This window comes from Python bivittatus, unplaced genomic scaffold (genome assembly GCF_059951505.1).
Source record: "Python bivittatus isolate LINGU-HERP-01145 unplaced genomic scaffold, Pbiv_v1 ctg000080_np1212, whole genome shotgun sequence".
NCBI lineage: Eukaryota > Metazoa > Chordata > Lepidosauria > Squamata > Pythonidae > Python > Python bivittatus.
In genome coordinates, this window is record NW_028277035.1 from 85,395,727 (window position 1) to 85,413,104 (window position 17,378).

A 17,378-nucleotide genomic window follows, 5' to 3' on the forward strand; every position below is an offset into this window, starting at 1 on the left:
GCTTTAGCATGGCCAGGAAGAGATCAAGGGAAGACTTTGCTTTTCTTCCCCCCCCCCTCCCCATGATCTACAGAAGCAGCATGTCTCCCCATTTGAAGGTCACTCTGAACCTTGGAGACACTCAGAAAGCAGCCAGACTTGTTTTCCAAATGTCTTTGAGATCCAGCTTAAGAATGGAGTCTTGTTTCTCCTTCCAGCTGAGAGCTAGAGCAGAATATTCAAGCTTTTAGTAAGCCTGAATTTTCAACAGTAGAATATCAAGCAAGGTCATCATTTCCCCTGCTTCATTCTGGGCAGGCAAGTTTGTGGCACGTGCTCCTTTTGGCTGACTATCAAAGCGGGCCAAAGTTTATTGAGGTTTTGCTAGATGACTATGACTGATAAATCTACCTGACAATCAGCTTGAATCTTTACCTCAAATATCTGTCAGTCTTAACTGCTCATGGAGGCAGCATCCTCCTCTCTTTACCAAGTGGTAAGACCAGAATTCAAAGCAACCGGAGAAATAGATGTGGCCAAGAGAAGGCTCTGACCCCCCCTACTAAGGATGGAAAATCATTGAAAATCCCATATAACCCGAAGTTTTCTAGAAGGCCAATTCAGAGAGCCAAAAAGGCCCTTACTGTTACTCTTTCAAAACACAAGTTCTTACTCAAAGGTTAAGAACACTTTGGCCTAATTCATTAAGATGATTAAGGCTAAACAGAAAAGTCCCCTGTTGACCCCTCAGTTTCTAAGGCAAAAAAAACAAAACAAAAAAAAACAGTGTGTGTGGAGGAGAACGGAGGTCTTACAAAAATCAATAGATGAAAAGGTATTTGCCAAGGTTAAGAAAACATCCAAGGCACCAGACTTTCCCTATATTAACTAAAATCTCAGTTGGACTTGCAAGCCACCTCTTGGGAGGCCCAAGTTTGACATGATGGAATGAGGAACCCAGGCCACCCACATTCAGGTCCAACATCGCCCAGATGAAAGATCTATGAGAAGAGGCAAGAAACCTATCAGGAATTTCAAACAAGAAACTCAGGATTCTTAGAGCCATTAGAACTGCAAGATTCCACCAGCATTTTTGGAAAAGGTAGCCTCTTCTTTGGAATGAAAGCTTGGCTTGAATGTGAACAAAATTTGAGGTCCTTGTTAGAATAGAAGAGGCTTGGAGCCAGGATTTTTCAGAAGTTCAATTAACATCCCCCCCACCCCAACCTTGCTTTTATTTATGGACTAATTTTTTATATGCACTTTTGAATGAGGTTAGGTCTTTACTTTTTATTTCCTTCACCTTCTAAAACAGGACAATGTGAGGGAGGGCAGGGCGAAGAAGTCAAGCACTAGAGCTTGGCTTCAGACTTGGAATGGCTGAACAGGAATGGATACATGGGGTAAAGTGGGGAGATGTTACTGTGTCAGTTTTGGGCTGTACTGGAGAAAAGTTTTCCTACACTCAAAACTATAGCAGGTAAACGCTTAGCATCAGCATAAAATGAGGCTCCCCAAACGGAATATCATGCTAAATAAATAAGCTGGCATCCACAGAGACATCACCATATATCCGCGTTACATAAAAATGCAATCCAATCCTGCTGCCCCAAAGAGGTAGGTCCTGAGGTGCTCAAGTCGTACAAGAGAAAGCCTTGAAACGCTGCTTGCCTGGTGCCAGTCTCTGCCACTTCCCAGCACACAGGGTCAGGCAGAGTCCTTGTGTAAACAAAACAGCACCCCTTGGTCTCTGTTGTCTTGTGTAGGGGCCGAATGACAGCCCCGTTGTCTAGTCAGTTGGGCAGGATTACTGCCACACCATCGGGATTTCAGAAATTGCCCCCAGTGGCAATTTCCCGCTCAGCTAATCAGCAGGAATAAGAAACAGTGATTATATCAGTCCATTGGTGCAGGAGAAGCCACGATGCCTTTGCTCCTTGTGTGACAGGCTGCCCCTATTCTGTCCATAGGCTGCCAGTCACAGGCTTGTACCACCTTTGTGGGCTGTGGGCTGCTGCACTTTGCGTCCGCTCGGCTCCAAGAATGTGAGGAGCCACGGGTGAGCCAGGATCTGCTCCAAGGAAGGTCGCTTCTCTGGCGTTAACGAGAGGCACCACTCAATCAAGTGACGGCAGTCTATCAAAGGAGGAGATAATTATTGATATTGCATCACCCTATGGACAAACCACTCAACAAGTGGTTATCATCGTCATTAATAGGCAATAATTATGTCATTTAGCCAAAGCCAAATTGTAGCTATTTTCCCACAACCAAAATCTATGAATTGATTGCACTGTTTAACCAAATTGAGGGACAGTCATTCGGAGAGAGGAACATTGATCATGAATTCATGCAGCAAACTGGGCCATCCAATGGCAACTGCTTGTCTTACGTCCCTAACATTCCCACAGTCAAAGCCACTGTGAAGTTCTAAGTGTTCATTGGCTGCTACTTGGTTTCTGGGTCCACATCAGAGCACTAGCCTGAACTCACACAGCTTTACATGGTTTGGCTCCAGTGGGTCTTCAGTACTGGTCCAATGTGTTCTTCCTGAAAAGAATTCTAAAGGTCATCCCAACATGGGGTGAAGGGGCCGGGGGGGCAGAGAGAGTCCTCCTTGAGGGCAACCCCCGCATTATGAAATAGCTTATCCAAGGTTTTGTGGGGGGAGGGACAACCTGCTCTACAAAGCAGTAAGACCATTATGTTTCATAGAACATGTGTGTGCTGATGAGCATTACAAGCTCCTTTAATTTTGTTCATGTTTTTATTGTATTTTACTGGTACAATGATTTATTTTGCCTGTTGGGGCTGGGCTTTGCCTATTGTAGGGAGTTGGTCTTGTTAATTCAACCACCTAGAGTCTCTGGTTGGGGGTGGGTGGGAGGACCTTTACAGATTTTTGTACAAAGAAGTCAGTCCCCACTTTCCAACGGCACACACAAAGAATTCAATGGGGAAATGGCCAATTTAACTCTACTAGAGGGCCAGTTTGGGGTAGTGGTTAAGGCACCAGGCTAGAAACCAGGAGACCGTGAGTTCTAGTCCCGCCCAAGGCACGAAGCCAGCTGGGTCACCTTGGGCCAGTCCCTCTCTCTCAGCCCTAGGGAGGCGGCGGCGGCCAGGGCAAACCATTTTCAAAAATCTTGCCAAGAGAACTTCAAGGACTTGTCCAGGCAATCGCCAGGAGTCAAACCGACTTGAAGGGACCAAAAAAAAAAAAAAGAAAAGAAACGAAACTAGACCAGGTGAAGAATATTGGCCTGGACTGTCACCAGAAAGAGCACCGATTTTCAACAGAAAGCCAGGTAACTCCTTAGACTAGAAGTTCCCAGACCAGCCCCCATTTGGATCCTGTGACATGAGCCTAACAGACCCCCCTGGATTGGATATATGTACTCATTGGGCTAAGCTCACCTGAGGATATCCTACAGTGATAGTGGAGTTTCCCAAGCAGGATCTCCTCATCACGTTCAAAAGGGATGTCCCCGCATACCATATCATACAGTAGCACGCCCAGGGACCACACAGTGGCAGGCACACCATGATAGCGGTGGTATTTTATCCACTCAGGGGGGCTATACACTCGCGTGCCTGTAGCAAGAGAAAGGAACAGCTGACAACATTGCCCAGAGAGACCTCCTCAGAACTAAAGGCTTGGAAGCCGCATGTTTTTTACTCTTATAGGACACAGTAGCCATACCACCCTGGTCAGATAAATAATAAAAAACAAAGCTGATTATATGCTGCCTCAGTATAAAATGGGACTCATTCTATCTGCAAACATAGACAACATTAAAAATGTTAAGGATCTTCTGTGTAAAATACACTTTGTAAAATAATTATTTTGGAGGAAAAACAATCATGCAAAAACCTTCATCTACAGTGTGCGGTAGCATACTCTAGGCCAGTGTTTCTCAACCTTGGCCCCTTTAAGTTGTGTGGACTTCAACTCCCGGAATTCTATGCTATGCTGGCTGGGGAATTCTGGGTGTTGAAGTCCACACAACTTAAAGGGGCCAAGGTTGAGAAACACTGCTCTAGCCACAGATTTCCTATCTCATTTGAAACCAACCCTATGAGTTTAATGCTATATGGGAGCAGACACTGCTGAGAATTTGGAGTACCTAGAATTATTTTACAAATACATCAGCTATACACTTAGCCAACAGAATTTCTGCTTCCCAGAAATATGAAAATTGGAAGGGTGCAATGAATCAAAAGAGTAACTAGCACATATTTGGGCGATGAAAGCATTTTGAAAAATGCCTAACCATCTGAGCTTCTTTAAGAAACAATGGCCACTCTTAATCTAAAACAAACAGCCTAGCTTAAGAAAAAGATCAAACTGCTTTTACCTTTAACATACTTTTTAAAAGAATTCAAAATATGAGATCCCTGGGAACTAGATACACAGCACAAAACAACATTCTTAAGATCTTTAGCCAAGTGACAAGACAAGAGTCCTTTGGAGCAAACAGGAAAGCTATGATTACGACTGGAACTGAACTCATTCCATTGTAAAGTTCGGTGCATATCCTGGCCCTTGCCAAAATATAACTCTCTACACATGAAATTTGCATATATAAATATCTCTTCCTTATAAATGTCCTATGGATGTTTATCAAGGGAGATGGTGCATAGTTCTGTTGGTGAAAAGGTAGCAAGTATGGTGCTAGAATTCGTCTGTGTGTTCACTAAAAGTATGGGTGAATTCATGTTAATTATCCATATAGCTACTCATTCTACATCAACACACAGAGCACTTTTTGCTTTTCTTATTGGTTGAGTGCTTCAGCAGGTGGCAGCAGCTGGGAGGGTAAGCAGGTATAGGAGACCACTAGGGAACACCAGGACTATAGGCTAAACTGAAAATTTAAAAAACTTTCCAGAAGGAGGTAACATCAGACTACTTATTGCTAAGAATGTCTATAAAGCCTGCAGAAATCAAGCTTGATTCAAAGGAGGATTTACTTGATTAGCTCAGAACTGAGCTGAGAAAAAAACAAAGAGCTCTTGCTTCTCTCTACCAACTCTCTGAAATTCCTGTAATCAGAAACTTTTCTGTCACATTTCAAGACCAGCTTTTCTGAACCTGATATCCTCCAAGCATTTTGGACTTCAACATCAAAAATCTCCAGCCAAATGGTTACTTCAAGTTCAGGGGCACCAAGTTTAGGAGAGCTATTTTAGACATTTCTGTGACAATTTGTTCAAGAGATCTGGTCTTTTTTTGTTTGTTCAGGAGATTGCTATTATACTGAGTTCCATGCATTCTTCATCCTCCATAGAAAGTTGTCTTGTAAAGACCTTTGGTCCATCTAACCCTGTGTAACTCCACAGTGGCTAGCAATAACTCACTGCAGCTTCAGACAAAGGTCTTTGCTCTTTCCTACATGCAAATGGTCCCTTCCTTCTACCTGCCAACTACACAGCCTCTACTCACCATCAAAATCTGTGTACGGAGAATCCCGCAGCAATGCACCTGAGCCAAAGTCTATGAGTTTTAAGTCACCATGCAGAAGATCTACCAAGATGTTTTCGTCTTTTATGTCTCGATGCAACACACCACAAAGGTGGCAGTGGCGCACTGCCTCCACCACTTGTTGGAAGTAACCAGCAGCCACATTTTCAGGGAGTGGCCCCTGGTCTGTGATAACATCAAACAGGTCCTGAGAAACAAGCGGTCGCTCCATAACAATGAAGTACGAGTCAGGCTGCTCAAACCAATCCAGAAGACGGATAACTCCTCGGCAACCCGGGGATGACACTTTCTTCAGCAGAAGGACTTCCAGAGGAACAAGGGTGCCATTCTAGAAAAAGGACAGAAATCAAACTGATAAAGCATTTGCCACAGCTCTCCATACAGCAAAGGGTACTGCAAGAGTTTAATAGCAAAAATGTTCAGCATGGAAGGAACGCTCACCATATGGTGGAACTGCAAGACTCGGTCCTTAGCAACATATTTAATAGCCACCTGAAAAAAGAAAAACAAGTAAACTTTTAAAATTTAATCTTTACTGCAATCTTTTCAGGTCTAGAACAGACTTTGCTACAACTCACAATGGTATCTAACCCAGGCCCTGAAAACCACTGATCTCCAGCATCCTTAGTACAAGCCTTCCTTAGGCCATCAAAGCTGGAGGAAGGTTGGATCTCCTCAGTATAAACTATAAGGTTTTTCCTCAAAGACAGATTGTTTTCTAAAGCAGAGCTTAGGCAAACAGGTAGTCCTCATTTTGCAGTTATGACAGCAATGAAAAAATAACTTTGTGACCAGTCCTCACATTTACAACCTTTGCAGATCTGTAAAGCAAAGGAAGGCTGATGTAAGATCATAAGCACAGCCATGGTTTCATTTAGTGACCACTTCACTTAACCAAGTTGCCGGTCCCAGTTCTGGCCACTAAACAAGAACTACCTGTATAATAAACTATATTAAAAGAGTCTCTTTGGCATTGAGAAAAGTATCTCTTATCCAGCATTATGGATTTCTCATGAACACTTTAACAGCACGGAACCAGCAGCAGCCAGTTTGTGAACGGAGATAAAAATGTTCTCATCCAAATCACACTGTCTAAAAACACAAGTTGTAGAAGCGAATATGTATAGCTCAGGGTTGAACTGAGGAGTCCTTGGGGTTCTCTGAGCTTGGTTGTTTTCTTGCAGATGTTTCATTACCCACCTAGGTAACATCTTCAGTGCTAGAATGGAATGGGGTTTGCTCCCTGTTTATATACTGTGGCATGCCCTGCCAGTGTTGGTGGGGGTGGGGGTTTTGGGCTACTGGGTGTGACCCAGTAGCCCAAGAAGAAAAAACAGGAGTCATCTACAACATACAGTGTAAGGACTGTAACAACCACTATGTAGGACAGACAGGCAGAAGGCTTGCAGAGCGCATCCATAAACACCAACTAGCAGTCAGAAGACACAATGAAAACTCCTTAATCTCACAACACATGGACAGACTGAACCATAGTTTCAATTGGGAAACTGTCAGCATCTTAGACCAAGCTAAATCCAAAAATGCAAGGGAATTCTTGGAAGCTTGGTATTCAGACAAGGTAGCCATCAACAGGCACAGAGAGATAAACAACACCTACACAAAAGAGACAATAGAAAGGAAAACAAAAAAACAGAACATCTCACCAGCAATCACCACCCAGATAAGCAGAGATTAACACCAAGATTACCACCAGACATACAAGCAGTAAACAATACCCTAATCAAGGAACTACCAGAAGAAAAAATAGAACAAAACAAAACCCCCACCAACACTGGCAGGGCATGCCATAGTATACAAACTGAGAGCAAACCCCATTCCGTTCTAGCACTGAAGATGTTACCTAGGTGGGTAATGAAACATTTGCAAGAAAACAACCAAGCTCAGAGAACCCCAAGGACTCCACAACACAAGTTGTGTCTGTTATTTATACTATACGACTTACAGTAACTCCTTTCACAGCTTTGGGGAATTCCTGATGAAGTCTTATCAAACACCAAAGAAAATGATCAGTTTTCCTGCTATTTCAGCAGATGCCAGCTTTGGTCTGAAATTAGCCCACAATCAAGTCCACCTGGATGAGTAAAGTACCAGTAACCTAGGAGCAACCCAGCAGCCCTGAGATTTCAGTGAGGTGACACAGCTGCAGAAGGGGGTAATCCTGTCCATGACATCATTTTTTGTGTTCCACAACATTGTCACTGGTTACACAGAATGCTGCTTTTGCCACTCTGTGACGTTTGCCTATAATCTAAAGTTCCCCATCTGTAGAAAAGGTGTTTATGATATCCTGTTTCAGTATTCTATAGGTAGAAATTTAATGTCTTAATAACTAGAATGACTTCTTTTGCTGGGAGTCTATTGCTTAACTCCTTTCTTCCCCCTCCCCCAATCAATACCACTAGCTTTTCTTAGCAGTTGAGAAAAAAATGATGGAAACTGTAGTTGCCTTCTGATTGCCAACCACAAGCATATGGCAAAAATGCCTAGGCATGCATGCAAATGTCTTGGTTCTGATGTACTGTACGAGGGCAACTGAACGCCCTAATTGAAGGTTCTATAAACCAGCAGATCAAATGCTATTTCACAATCACTTGTGACATTTTGGTTAGTCCTAATAAAAATATCAACAAGATATGGAATTAGATCCCACCCCCAAATTACATATCATGGCAATGACTATCTTTTCGAAATAGGCTAAGCTTTAAAATCTCACAATGGAACTATTCACCTACTCAGAAAACTATTTCAATATCAGTGACCTTAAACACCTTCAAAAAAATATCATGCTTCTACAACCCCTGTATCCAACCCTGATCATCTTAGATCTCCAATTTCCAACATTCTTGACTCCATGGAAAAAATGGGACTTTAGTCTCTCTCTCCTTTATTTGCTATGTGTCTAAGATCTAACCCAGGCAGTCATTCAGACATGGGGAAGTATTTCACAGTTAATGGAACATGCAGTTCAGGGTTTTGTGTTTTTTTATTCTTTGTGTTTTGCACACATCCCTTATCGGGCAGGTTACAATTACAATAAGTATTTTATACTCTACTGGTTGTACTCAAATATGGTACAAAATTATTAGATTACACTGGACAGTAAAAAATTAACAGACCTATTCATATATTAAAACAGCTTTCTTCTCATCACAGGATGACTACTGCTAGGCATGTGTTCCTATTCAGAATTAAATTGCCAGTTCCTAGAAAATCCATTCTATCAGCTATTAACTACCAAGATGAAATCTAAGGTTCTACAGTGGCTAGGTTCCCCCATCCCTTATTATTAATGTTAGTGAATGAACCCATTTCTGGGCATTCCTAATATACCAAATCAGGAACTAGAGCACGTACCATATTAAGCACAAAAGAACAGACCACAGCCACCATGTTTTATGAAGGCAACCAGGATGGAGTCTAGAGGTATAACATACAGAATGAGGGTTTTTATTATGCTACATGAGTTTATCAGCAAACTAATATTTATTAAGGCTGTGCTGAGATCAGGATTCAAAGGACAAAATATGATTCTGAATGAGCATGGAGACATGGGCAGCCCCTCTTGGGAACACCTTAAACCAGTGTTTCTCAACCATGGGAACTTGAAGCTGTGTGGACTTCAACTCCCAGAATTCCCCAGCCAGCCACGCTGGCTGGGGAATTCTGGGAGTTGAAGTCCACACAGCTTCAAGTTGCCAAGGTTGAGAAACACTGCCTTAAACCAAATGCATATTTCCCACAATCAAGGGCAGCTGTGTGAGCCCACAAAAGCACAGCTGGTGCTCCCAAACAGGAGTTCTATGCACGCTCACCCATGTTCCAAATTACACTTTGCCCTTCAGATCCAGGTTCCTGCGTAGCTCAAATAAGTTAACTATGTCAATATGTTAATTATGCATGTGGGTATCTTCTGCATTTCTAAGAGTCTCCTTCCCCAATCCCCTCCAATCACAGGCACATACACCCTCTTGAGTCAAAATAAGCCATTTCAAGCATTTCAGAAAATTGGGCTATAGTCCACACAACTAAGTCTAGAAGCCCTAAAACCCATAAAATGGCTTAAATCAACAGCAGGAGGCAACTACCAATGTACGTTCTGGGTTTTTAAAAATTATTATTATGATGTATTTTTTAAAAAGAAGGCACTCACGTCTTTGGCACAGGGCTTGAAATATCTAAATGGATGGCGTGGTGCCTCGGTGGACCTCTCCTCTTTCGGAAACTGGTTGTAAATCCACCCGAGCCCCGGGGAGGATGAACCAGGGTTTATCGCCTCGCCCTGCAGAGGCTTTAGACCCCTGCTTGCCATTAGCCACGATAGCCTGGTCTCAGAGCACCTGGAGGGCAGCTCGCCCACCCCACCGCCCCCTTCCCCGCGAGGAGCTGTTCCCCGTTTCCTTACAGACGCGGGGCTCTCTCTGCACGCGGTTTCTCCAGCCTGGTCCCAGAAGAGCCTCCGTTCACACGCTCACTCACCGGGAGGGAGTCGCTGAGCCGCGTCCCTGCGTAGACCGTGCCGAACCCGCCGCTCCCGATCAACGCTCCCAGGCGGTAGCGCGTCTCCAAGGCCACCTTCCCTGCAGAGAGAGAGGAAGGCAAGCGGGGTGAGTTGTGCCGGGCAAGCCGCCCTCGCCTCCTCCTCCTCCTCCTCCTCCTCCCGGCGGGGGCGCCCGTCCACGAAGACGCCCGGCGCTGCCACGCGCGCTGGGATACCTAAGCAGCCGGGCTCCTCCTGCACGGCGTCCGGGGCCAGCGGCCCTTCAGGACCCTGGCGGCGGCAGAGGGGTCCCTGAGCCACCAGCATGGCCAGCCGAGGCAGCGGGCGGCCCCCGCCCCGGTCAAGGCTTAAGAGCCCGCGCCGCGCCGCGCCGCGCCGCGCCGCGCCCCGCCCTCCTCCGCGGCCGCTGGCGCTGCCTCTGCCGCGCGCGCCGGGGGATCCCTTCGTTTTTACGAGGCTACCGACTCCACGACCACCCTGGCCAATGGGAAGGCGAGCCGCATGGCCGAGGGGTGGGCTCGGCCAATCGGAAAAAGACCGTAAAAGTTTAATGGCCAGCCGGCCGAGTCTCATCTACTAGGGGACAAAACAGTCGGCGAAATTCGCGGGGCGGGGGGGGGAATGCCCTACCCGGGGGCGGGCACGCGGAATACTCCAACCAATCACAGGGAGAGCGGCGGGCGGCGCCAGCCAATCGAGGAGAGGCGCGCGAGAACTCTCCCCAACCCCGCTGCTTGTTTATCCACGTGGGAGCGGCCGGCGGAGAAGTGTCGGAGTTGGGCGCTGCGGAGGAGAAAGTGGTTTATTCGCCGAATGCGAAGTCTCCGCACCAGCCCCGCACCCTCTTTTGGATTCTGTACCTTTCCTCGTTCCCTCTAGTTAAAAGCTCAGTCTTTTCTTCGCAAATACCGACTAGGAAAAACACGCGAGGGTCGAGCGGCGAAGTCTGGGAAAGTGTTCAGTCGCGGTGGATTTGTGATTCCTGCTCCTCGTTCAGACGAACGCACTAACTAGAAAGCGCACCTACGCCTTTTTGCTTACCTTGCCCATTCCAGACAGCCTGTTTAGATTATATGAAACAGGACCGCAAGGCCTCCCTGCTCCCCACACATTTTTTTCCTTGCAAACATAAAATGCAGGTATGCGTTAGTTAGCCCACGGATTAGGCATATCGCTTAAATGGTCTGACTGAGACCTTGAGTCTCTCTAGGCGGCCCCTTCCCCAAAGCGGTGTTAGAACAAGCTACTGCTGACTGAATCTTTCCTGTTTGGTGCAAGCTTTACTAACAAATAGCGCCGGCAGGCGGGTCAAGGTCTGGATCTGGCAAACAGGCATACAAAAAGGATCCTTTCATACATCCAAATGAGAAAGAACAGCTGCTAATTCAAGTATGGTGTAAACGAAGGTGCAGTTGGTTACTCTGAAATTTCAGTTTTCTAAGGATACAGGCCCTTTAATCAACTATTGCCTTTATTTATTATGTTGAATAGGGTTAGTATATTTCTGATCCCCCAAGGCCAAAAGTAGAGAAAAACAAGGGAAATGCAAACTCACTCTCTCAGTGTGTGTGCATGCCTGTTTTTCACACAGCAGTTTGCTGCCTCATCTTTTCAAAGTTTTCTAATGTATTTTATTCCTACTGAAACAACATAAGTTTCGGTATACAATATATGTGACAGAAGCAGGTTGAACCTGGAAAATTGTGGCACAATTTAACTTGGCAGTCATGCTTACAGTTTCAAGCCCTTACATACAGTATCTTTAAAATGAATCAATTGAAGAAACTGCTAACAAATAAGTTGTTGATGCAGTGAAGTGTGAGACACTGAATTTAAAAGCATTTTATTGCTGAGCAGATGAAACCTCTCCCTCAACAATCTAATCCAGATACCAGAAGACTGAGCAGACAACATCACTTTTTCTATCTCCCTCAGCAGAGTCTGCCAATTCAGTTTCACTTTCCTTCAATGCTACAAAGATAAGGCCAAAGCTATCAACTTTGCTGACAGACATAGTTAAAGTCTGTAGGAATGCAGGAGTTGCCCTTAAATCAGGGAGCTCCAGCTATAAATGACATCATCAAGAGGTTAGGCTGAAGTAGGAATGTTTGTTCAACCTGAGAGAGAAATTGTAGCAGTGATTGTGGTGGGAGTCTGGACAGGATCTTGCACAATGGATGTGGAGGAACATGCTGTTTTTCTGCCTTGTGGGCAAAGAGACAGAGACATTTTTATTTACTGTGTACTTTGTGGGAGATCCTATGTTGTTGGGAAATGGTGGGGGAGAGGACATAATTACCATATGAGACGCTGCTGTGAGGCCAAAGTACTGGCTAGCTCTACGTCATCCCAGTGATCAAAGGTAGATCCTAAAAGGTCATTTAGAAAGGATATTATAGAGTGGAGAAGGAACAATTTTGTCACAAGGACATGAGAGCAACCTTGACTGAAAATGTGTTGCTACATTAGAGCACTGTATGTTTTTCAGTGACACATAAATTTAGAAGGGCCACTGAAAAAAATAATGCAAACAAAATTATTTTTTTACCCTGACAGGTTTGCAAGAGGGTAAAAATAGAACAAGATTTGTTTCCAGCAAGCTTTCTCTGTCAGTCAAGGGAATCTAGTAAAGACATTTGTTTGCTTTATTCACAAATATGAACATATAAGCTGGAAACATCAAAAGAAGCGCAGAAGCAAATTTCTGTCTTTGGTGTCATCTGGCTAGGTGGATTTAGATCAGGCACTGTATTTAAACTCTACTTCCCCTTCAATGGGAAAATAATTATTGCAATTTAATATATAGAATTTTTATCAGAATTATTGAGATGATGTCTGGGTTCATACAGGTATTAAGCCAGTAGCCTAATGTTGAAACTTAAACAGTGGCAGGATCCATATTTTATGCTAAGCAAAACTAAAAAAAAAAAACATGATGGTATACTGGGTTGTGTGAATGTAGCCCCTGTAAAATACCCCTGTTAATATACAACTATGATGTAATGCATTATTTGTTTATTTATTCAAATTTATTGGCCACCCAACTCCAGTGGACTCTGGACTTTAGAGTGACAAAGCCAGTGTCTCTTTGGCTTAATTATCTTTCTTCCTCTGTGGTGAATAGCTCTTTATCTGGTAATGCATATTATTTTATGTACTTCAAGCCACCCTAGCTAGATCTGTAGAGCCCGTATGCTCATCTAGCGCCAAAGTCCTATCACAGTGACGACACAGATTGCTTTAAAGGAGAAGAATTCATTTTTTAAGGACAGCTATTTATAAACAAATACAAACAGGTGGCAACAGTGGCACCCATGGGGGGTGGAAAAGGGCAAAGTCTACGTCTTGGTATCATGACTGAAGCCCCGTCCCTTTTGGAAATATAGTTATGTTGCACACTTATGCAAAAGGGGCAGGTTTTGATTTTGCTCCATATTGCCCATGGTTAAGAACAGTGAAAAGTCTGCCTATCCATCCCAGTAAATTGTTAATTCTTTTTGCAACTGCTGGGCATAAATGTACCCCCTAATGGAAGGATAGGCACTTTTTCTAGGTCAAGGATATCTTTTGGAAGCATTCACAAAATAGCCACCGTGGCATACTTGCCTGTTCACAAAATCACTGCCATGATGGACTTGGCCAGTTACAAAACATGCAGTTAACAAGGAGAACCAGTTCCCAAGGAGGTTCTCCAGTGGGGCATTTGTAGAGTCCAAAGGCATTGCTGCAAATAAATCTGATGGTACAGACTGGTATTTGCATTGCTGCATGCCAGGTTCCTGTTTCATTTTAAACAACTAAAAGATTAAAAAACAAATTGGAACAGGATCCCAAGCACAGAGAGGGTCTGAAGTGCATGTAGGCACTACAGTGTAGACTTCTGCTCTGGGCATTGAACTCACTGAGCCTCAGTGAAACCCTGGCACTTGCATATATTTTAACCAAGCCCAATCCAGACTTAAGCTGGAGGTGGCAGGAACCTGCCTAATGGCCAATTAGCGGGATCACAACTCCCATCCTCCTCAGCCAGTGCTGATGTCATGCTGGCTTTGGGTGATGTCAATTGTAGTCCAATACTAGTTCAGAGAAAGTCAACTATAAGTTCCAAAGGAAGTAGTTGCAAAGCTTGCAAAGCTTGCAGCTGCTGACAGGAGTCAGCCCTGAGCTGGAACACCATCGTCTTCTTTACACTTGGCAACAAGCAACATGATGGAAATATCTCAGTGCTGGTCTTCAAACTTTGTCAAGAATGGTATCCCTTCCTCCAGTCAAGGGGGAAAAAAGCTATTAAAATGTACCACATCCAGGCATAAATATAGTTTGCAGGGTAAATCAGTATAATCCAGCCAGTCTTCCCCAACTTGGTGGTCTCAAATTGTGTTGAGACCACAGCTGCCAGAATGCCCAGCCTTGGCTACCAAGGCTGCCGTCTTCCACTGTGGCGATGACCTATATACACCTCTAATGTCACCAGTCTCCGATCTGAAGCGCTCTGTTAGGAGTCTGTAGACATACATCCACATGGGTTTAAGAGTCATCCCCTCTCCCCACGGAACCTTGGGAACTGTAGTTCACTTGGGGTGGGAGTGAAGCAGAGGGTTTAGAAAAGGTCAGCCCTCCTCGACAAACTACACGTCCCAAGATTCTCGGGGGGGGGGGGAAATCGTGACAGCTAAACTACTAGAAAGCCAATACAAGGTCGCCGTGCAGATCCGATAAGCCCCCTTGGGCACGCAGAACTTTTGGTAGAAGGCCAGAATCCCATAACCAATGGACAATTTGAAGGCACTCGCAGACGAAAGTGGTGGTGAAGCGTCGCCTACCCGCAGGATCGAGCCTGCCCCTGGCCCCTGAGCTCGAGATAGCAGTTTGCACTCGGACGAAGAAGTAACCCATACGCCTACATTTGTGCATAGCCAGAACTGCTGGGGCTTGCAAAATATCCCCCAAGCGAGCGACCCCCAGCCCCCTCGGTTTCCCTTCCCTCCGCTCTCTCCTTGGACGCTTACCCTGAGCCGGATCATCTTTGAGGCACCCCGGGTTAACCATGCTGTGATGAATCTTGGGAGGGTAAAGAACCTGCACGGAGGACATCTCGGCCCCCTGGACCCCCGGGGTGACAAACGAGCAGAGCTCTGGCGAACCGAAAGCGAAGAAACGCAACTCTAGCGACCCCTTCCCGGAGCAACGACCAGAATCCCAGCGAAGCCTACGGGGTTGGGAAAGCGACCTCGGCCCGCCCCCCCGGTGACGCCACGCCCAGCTGTCGCTCCCGGACGGGCTCTTCCCCGCTGGGGCGCCCCCCCGCCCCCCCGCTCGCTCCTTTCTTGGCGTGCTCCTCTGCTCGCGGGCCGACCCCTTGCTTTGCGCTAAGGGACAGGAAAGGCTGCCTCGTTTATTTGAAGGGGAAGGAGCCCGTTGGGGAGGAGAGAGAATCCAACAATCCACGACATCTCCTGCTGCCTTTGGGTGGCCAGGAAAATATTTCCCGGCTCTTTCCTCCTCTGGGTTCTGCTGCTGTTTCTAAGATGGAGAAACATCTGTACAATGAGGGAAGGGATTTCTGGACCCTCTGAAAGACACTTTGCCCCACAGGGCTGCCTGGAAGCAGAGACTGATAATGCTTATGGCTATTTTTTGGTGGTTTGCATGCTTACGGCTTAACACAAAGTGTAAATCAGCCAATTCTGGTTATTCAACAAACCATGGTTAAGCAAACTATGGCATAGTGGAGTGTATGATCTTGGGCAGAGCGAGTAGGCGGCTTTGCTTCTTTGCTTGCTCTCTTACCGTGTTGGGGACTGCCATATTTGGAGGGCTGGTGATAGAAGTGGTCACTCGTGTGCTCACAGCGTCCTTCTGCGGCCAGTTCCTCAATGATTCATACAATCTTCCAGCATCATCTTGCCATCCCCGTGGTGGCACGCAGTTCTGTGCGAAACTATTCGCCTCCTTTTGGATTTTCTGAAATGTTGCAAACTTTTGCCACTAAATATTACCAGGCCTTCATGTAGATTCTACCAATAATACCATTTGTTGTTTGTTTCATAAGGAAAGTAATCCAACACACAATACAATCAGAAGGATAGCGAGGGCCAGTTGTGTAAGTACGTCTTCAAACAATTAGGGTTGATCTAACCAGCCCTGCCCTAGATAAATCTCACAGACTTGGGCTCCCTGCATTACAGTGAAATTCTTGCCACTCAGAGTCTAAGGTGCCTTTTTTGCCCCATTCCAAAGAAAATGCTGAAGGCCTCTGTAAAAAAAAGCAACTGATGCTTCTCAATTTGGAAAAAAAATAAAAAAATCTTCTGAATGCTCTTAGACTATACCAATCCCCAGTCAGAGACAGTCTTGAAAAGGAGAAGATTTGAGCTGATAGCAAATCTTTCCAAGAGTGATTGTCCTGTCAAAATCATCCCAAGAGTGCAGCATTAAATTGTCCAGGAGGTCACAGAGAAACCAAGGAAGACATCCAGGGATCTGCAGGTCTCTCTCATCTTTGCAAAAACAGTGTTCGTGACTCCACAATCAGAAATGTCCTGGATAAAGATGAGATTCAACAGAGAGGAGCAAGGTAGAAGCCATTGCTCACTAAGAACATCAAGGTTGGCCTGAAGTTTGTACAAAGCACCTGGATGACCTTCTAGATTGCTGGAGGAATGTTCCATGGATAGAGGAGCCAAAAATTGAACTTTTTGGGCCACATGCAGTGGTGTGCTGGTAATGTTTAACAACTGGCTCTGCCAGTTCCATTGCTGCTGCCACACCACTAGCCACTGAACAGCCGATGGGTGCACTAGTGGCTCAGCTTGCTCTCAACCAGCTCACAAAATTCCAGAAAATTTCACATCAGCTCTCTTGAGCTACCCGCAAGCAGACTACTAGCCACATGGGTAAGTTTGTCTGATGGGAACTAAATACAAGTAGTCCTCACTTAACGACCACAATAAAGACTGGAAAATTAGTTAAGTGGGGTGGTCATTAAGCGAGGACTACCACGTGACTGGACCCAATTTTACTACCATTTTTACAATGGTCATTAAGCAAAGCACGCAGTCATGAAGCAAATCACATGATTGTTAAGTGAATCCAGCTTCCCCATGGATATTTTTGCTGGAATTCACTTAACAACCATGTGATTCACTTACTGACCATGGCAATTCGCTTAACGACTGTCGTAAAAAAGGTTGCAAATCGTGATCATGTGACTGCGGAGGGTGGTGCAAAGGTTTGCAACAGTCATAAGTGCGAGTATAGGTTGTAAAGCACTTTTTCTGAGGCCATCGTGACTTTGAACCATCGTTAAATGGTTGTTAAGCGAGGACTACCTGCACTGCATTCTCCAATAAATACCTAATAACAACTATCAAGAATAGGAGTATTAAGTGTTAT

General features: G+C 45.2%; 1 protein-coding gene across 4 annotated transcripts; it reads right to left on the minus strand.

Moving 5' to 3' along the window:
• Window positions 1-49: 49 nt before the first annotated feature.
• LOC103058062 (serine/threonine-protein kinase pim-1-like) lies at window positions 50-15,232 on the minus strand. 4 transcript variants are annotated; one of them, XM_007431372.4, is made up of 6 exons: window positions 14,993-15,224; window positions 9,962-10,062; window positions 5,906-5,956; window positions 5,426-5,792; window positions 3,397-3,573; window positions 50-2,115 (listed from the first exon to the last, which is right to left on the minus strand). In XM_007431372.4, the coding sequence occupies exons 1-6, from the start codon at window positions 15,075-15,077 to the stop codon at window positions 1,958-1,960; spliced, it is 939 nt and encodes a 312-aa protein (XP_007431434.2). In that variant the 5' UTR covers window positions 15,078-15,224; the 3' UTR covers window positions 50-1,957. The 4 variants fall into 4 exon arrangements, with proteins under 4 accessions (XP_007431434.2, XP_087990604.1, XP_007431435.2 ...); XM_088134478.1 differs by lacking the exon at window positions 14,993-15,224 and adding an exon at window positions 10,199-14,934; XM_007431373.4 differs by lacking the exon at window positions 3,397-3,573 and having other exon boundaries at window positions 14,993-15,232.
• Between the last annotated feature and the right edge of the window lie 2,146 nt (window positions 15,233-17,378).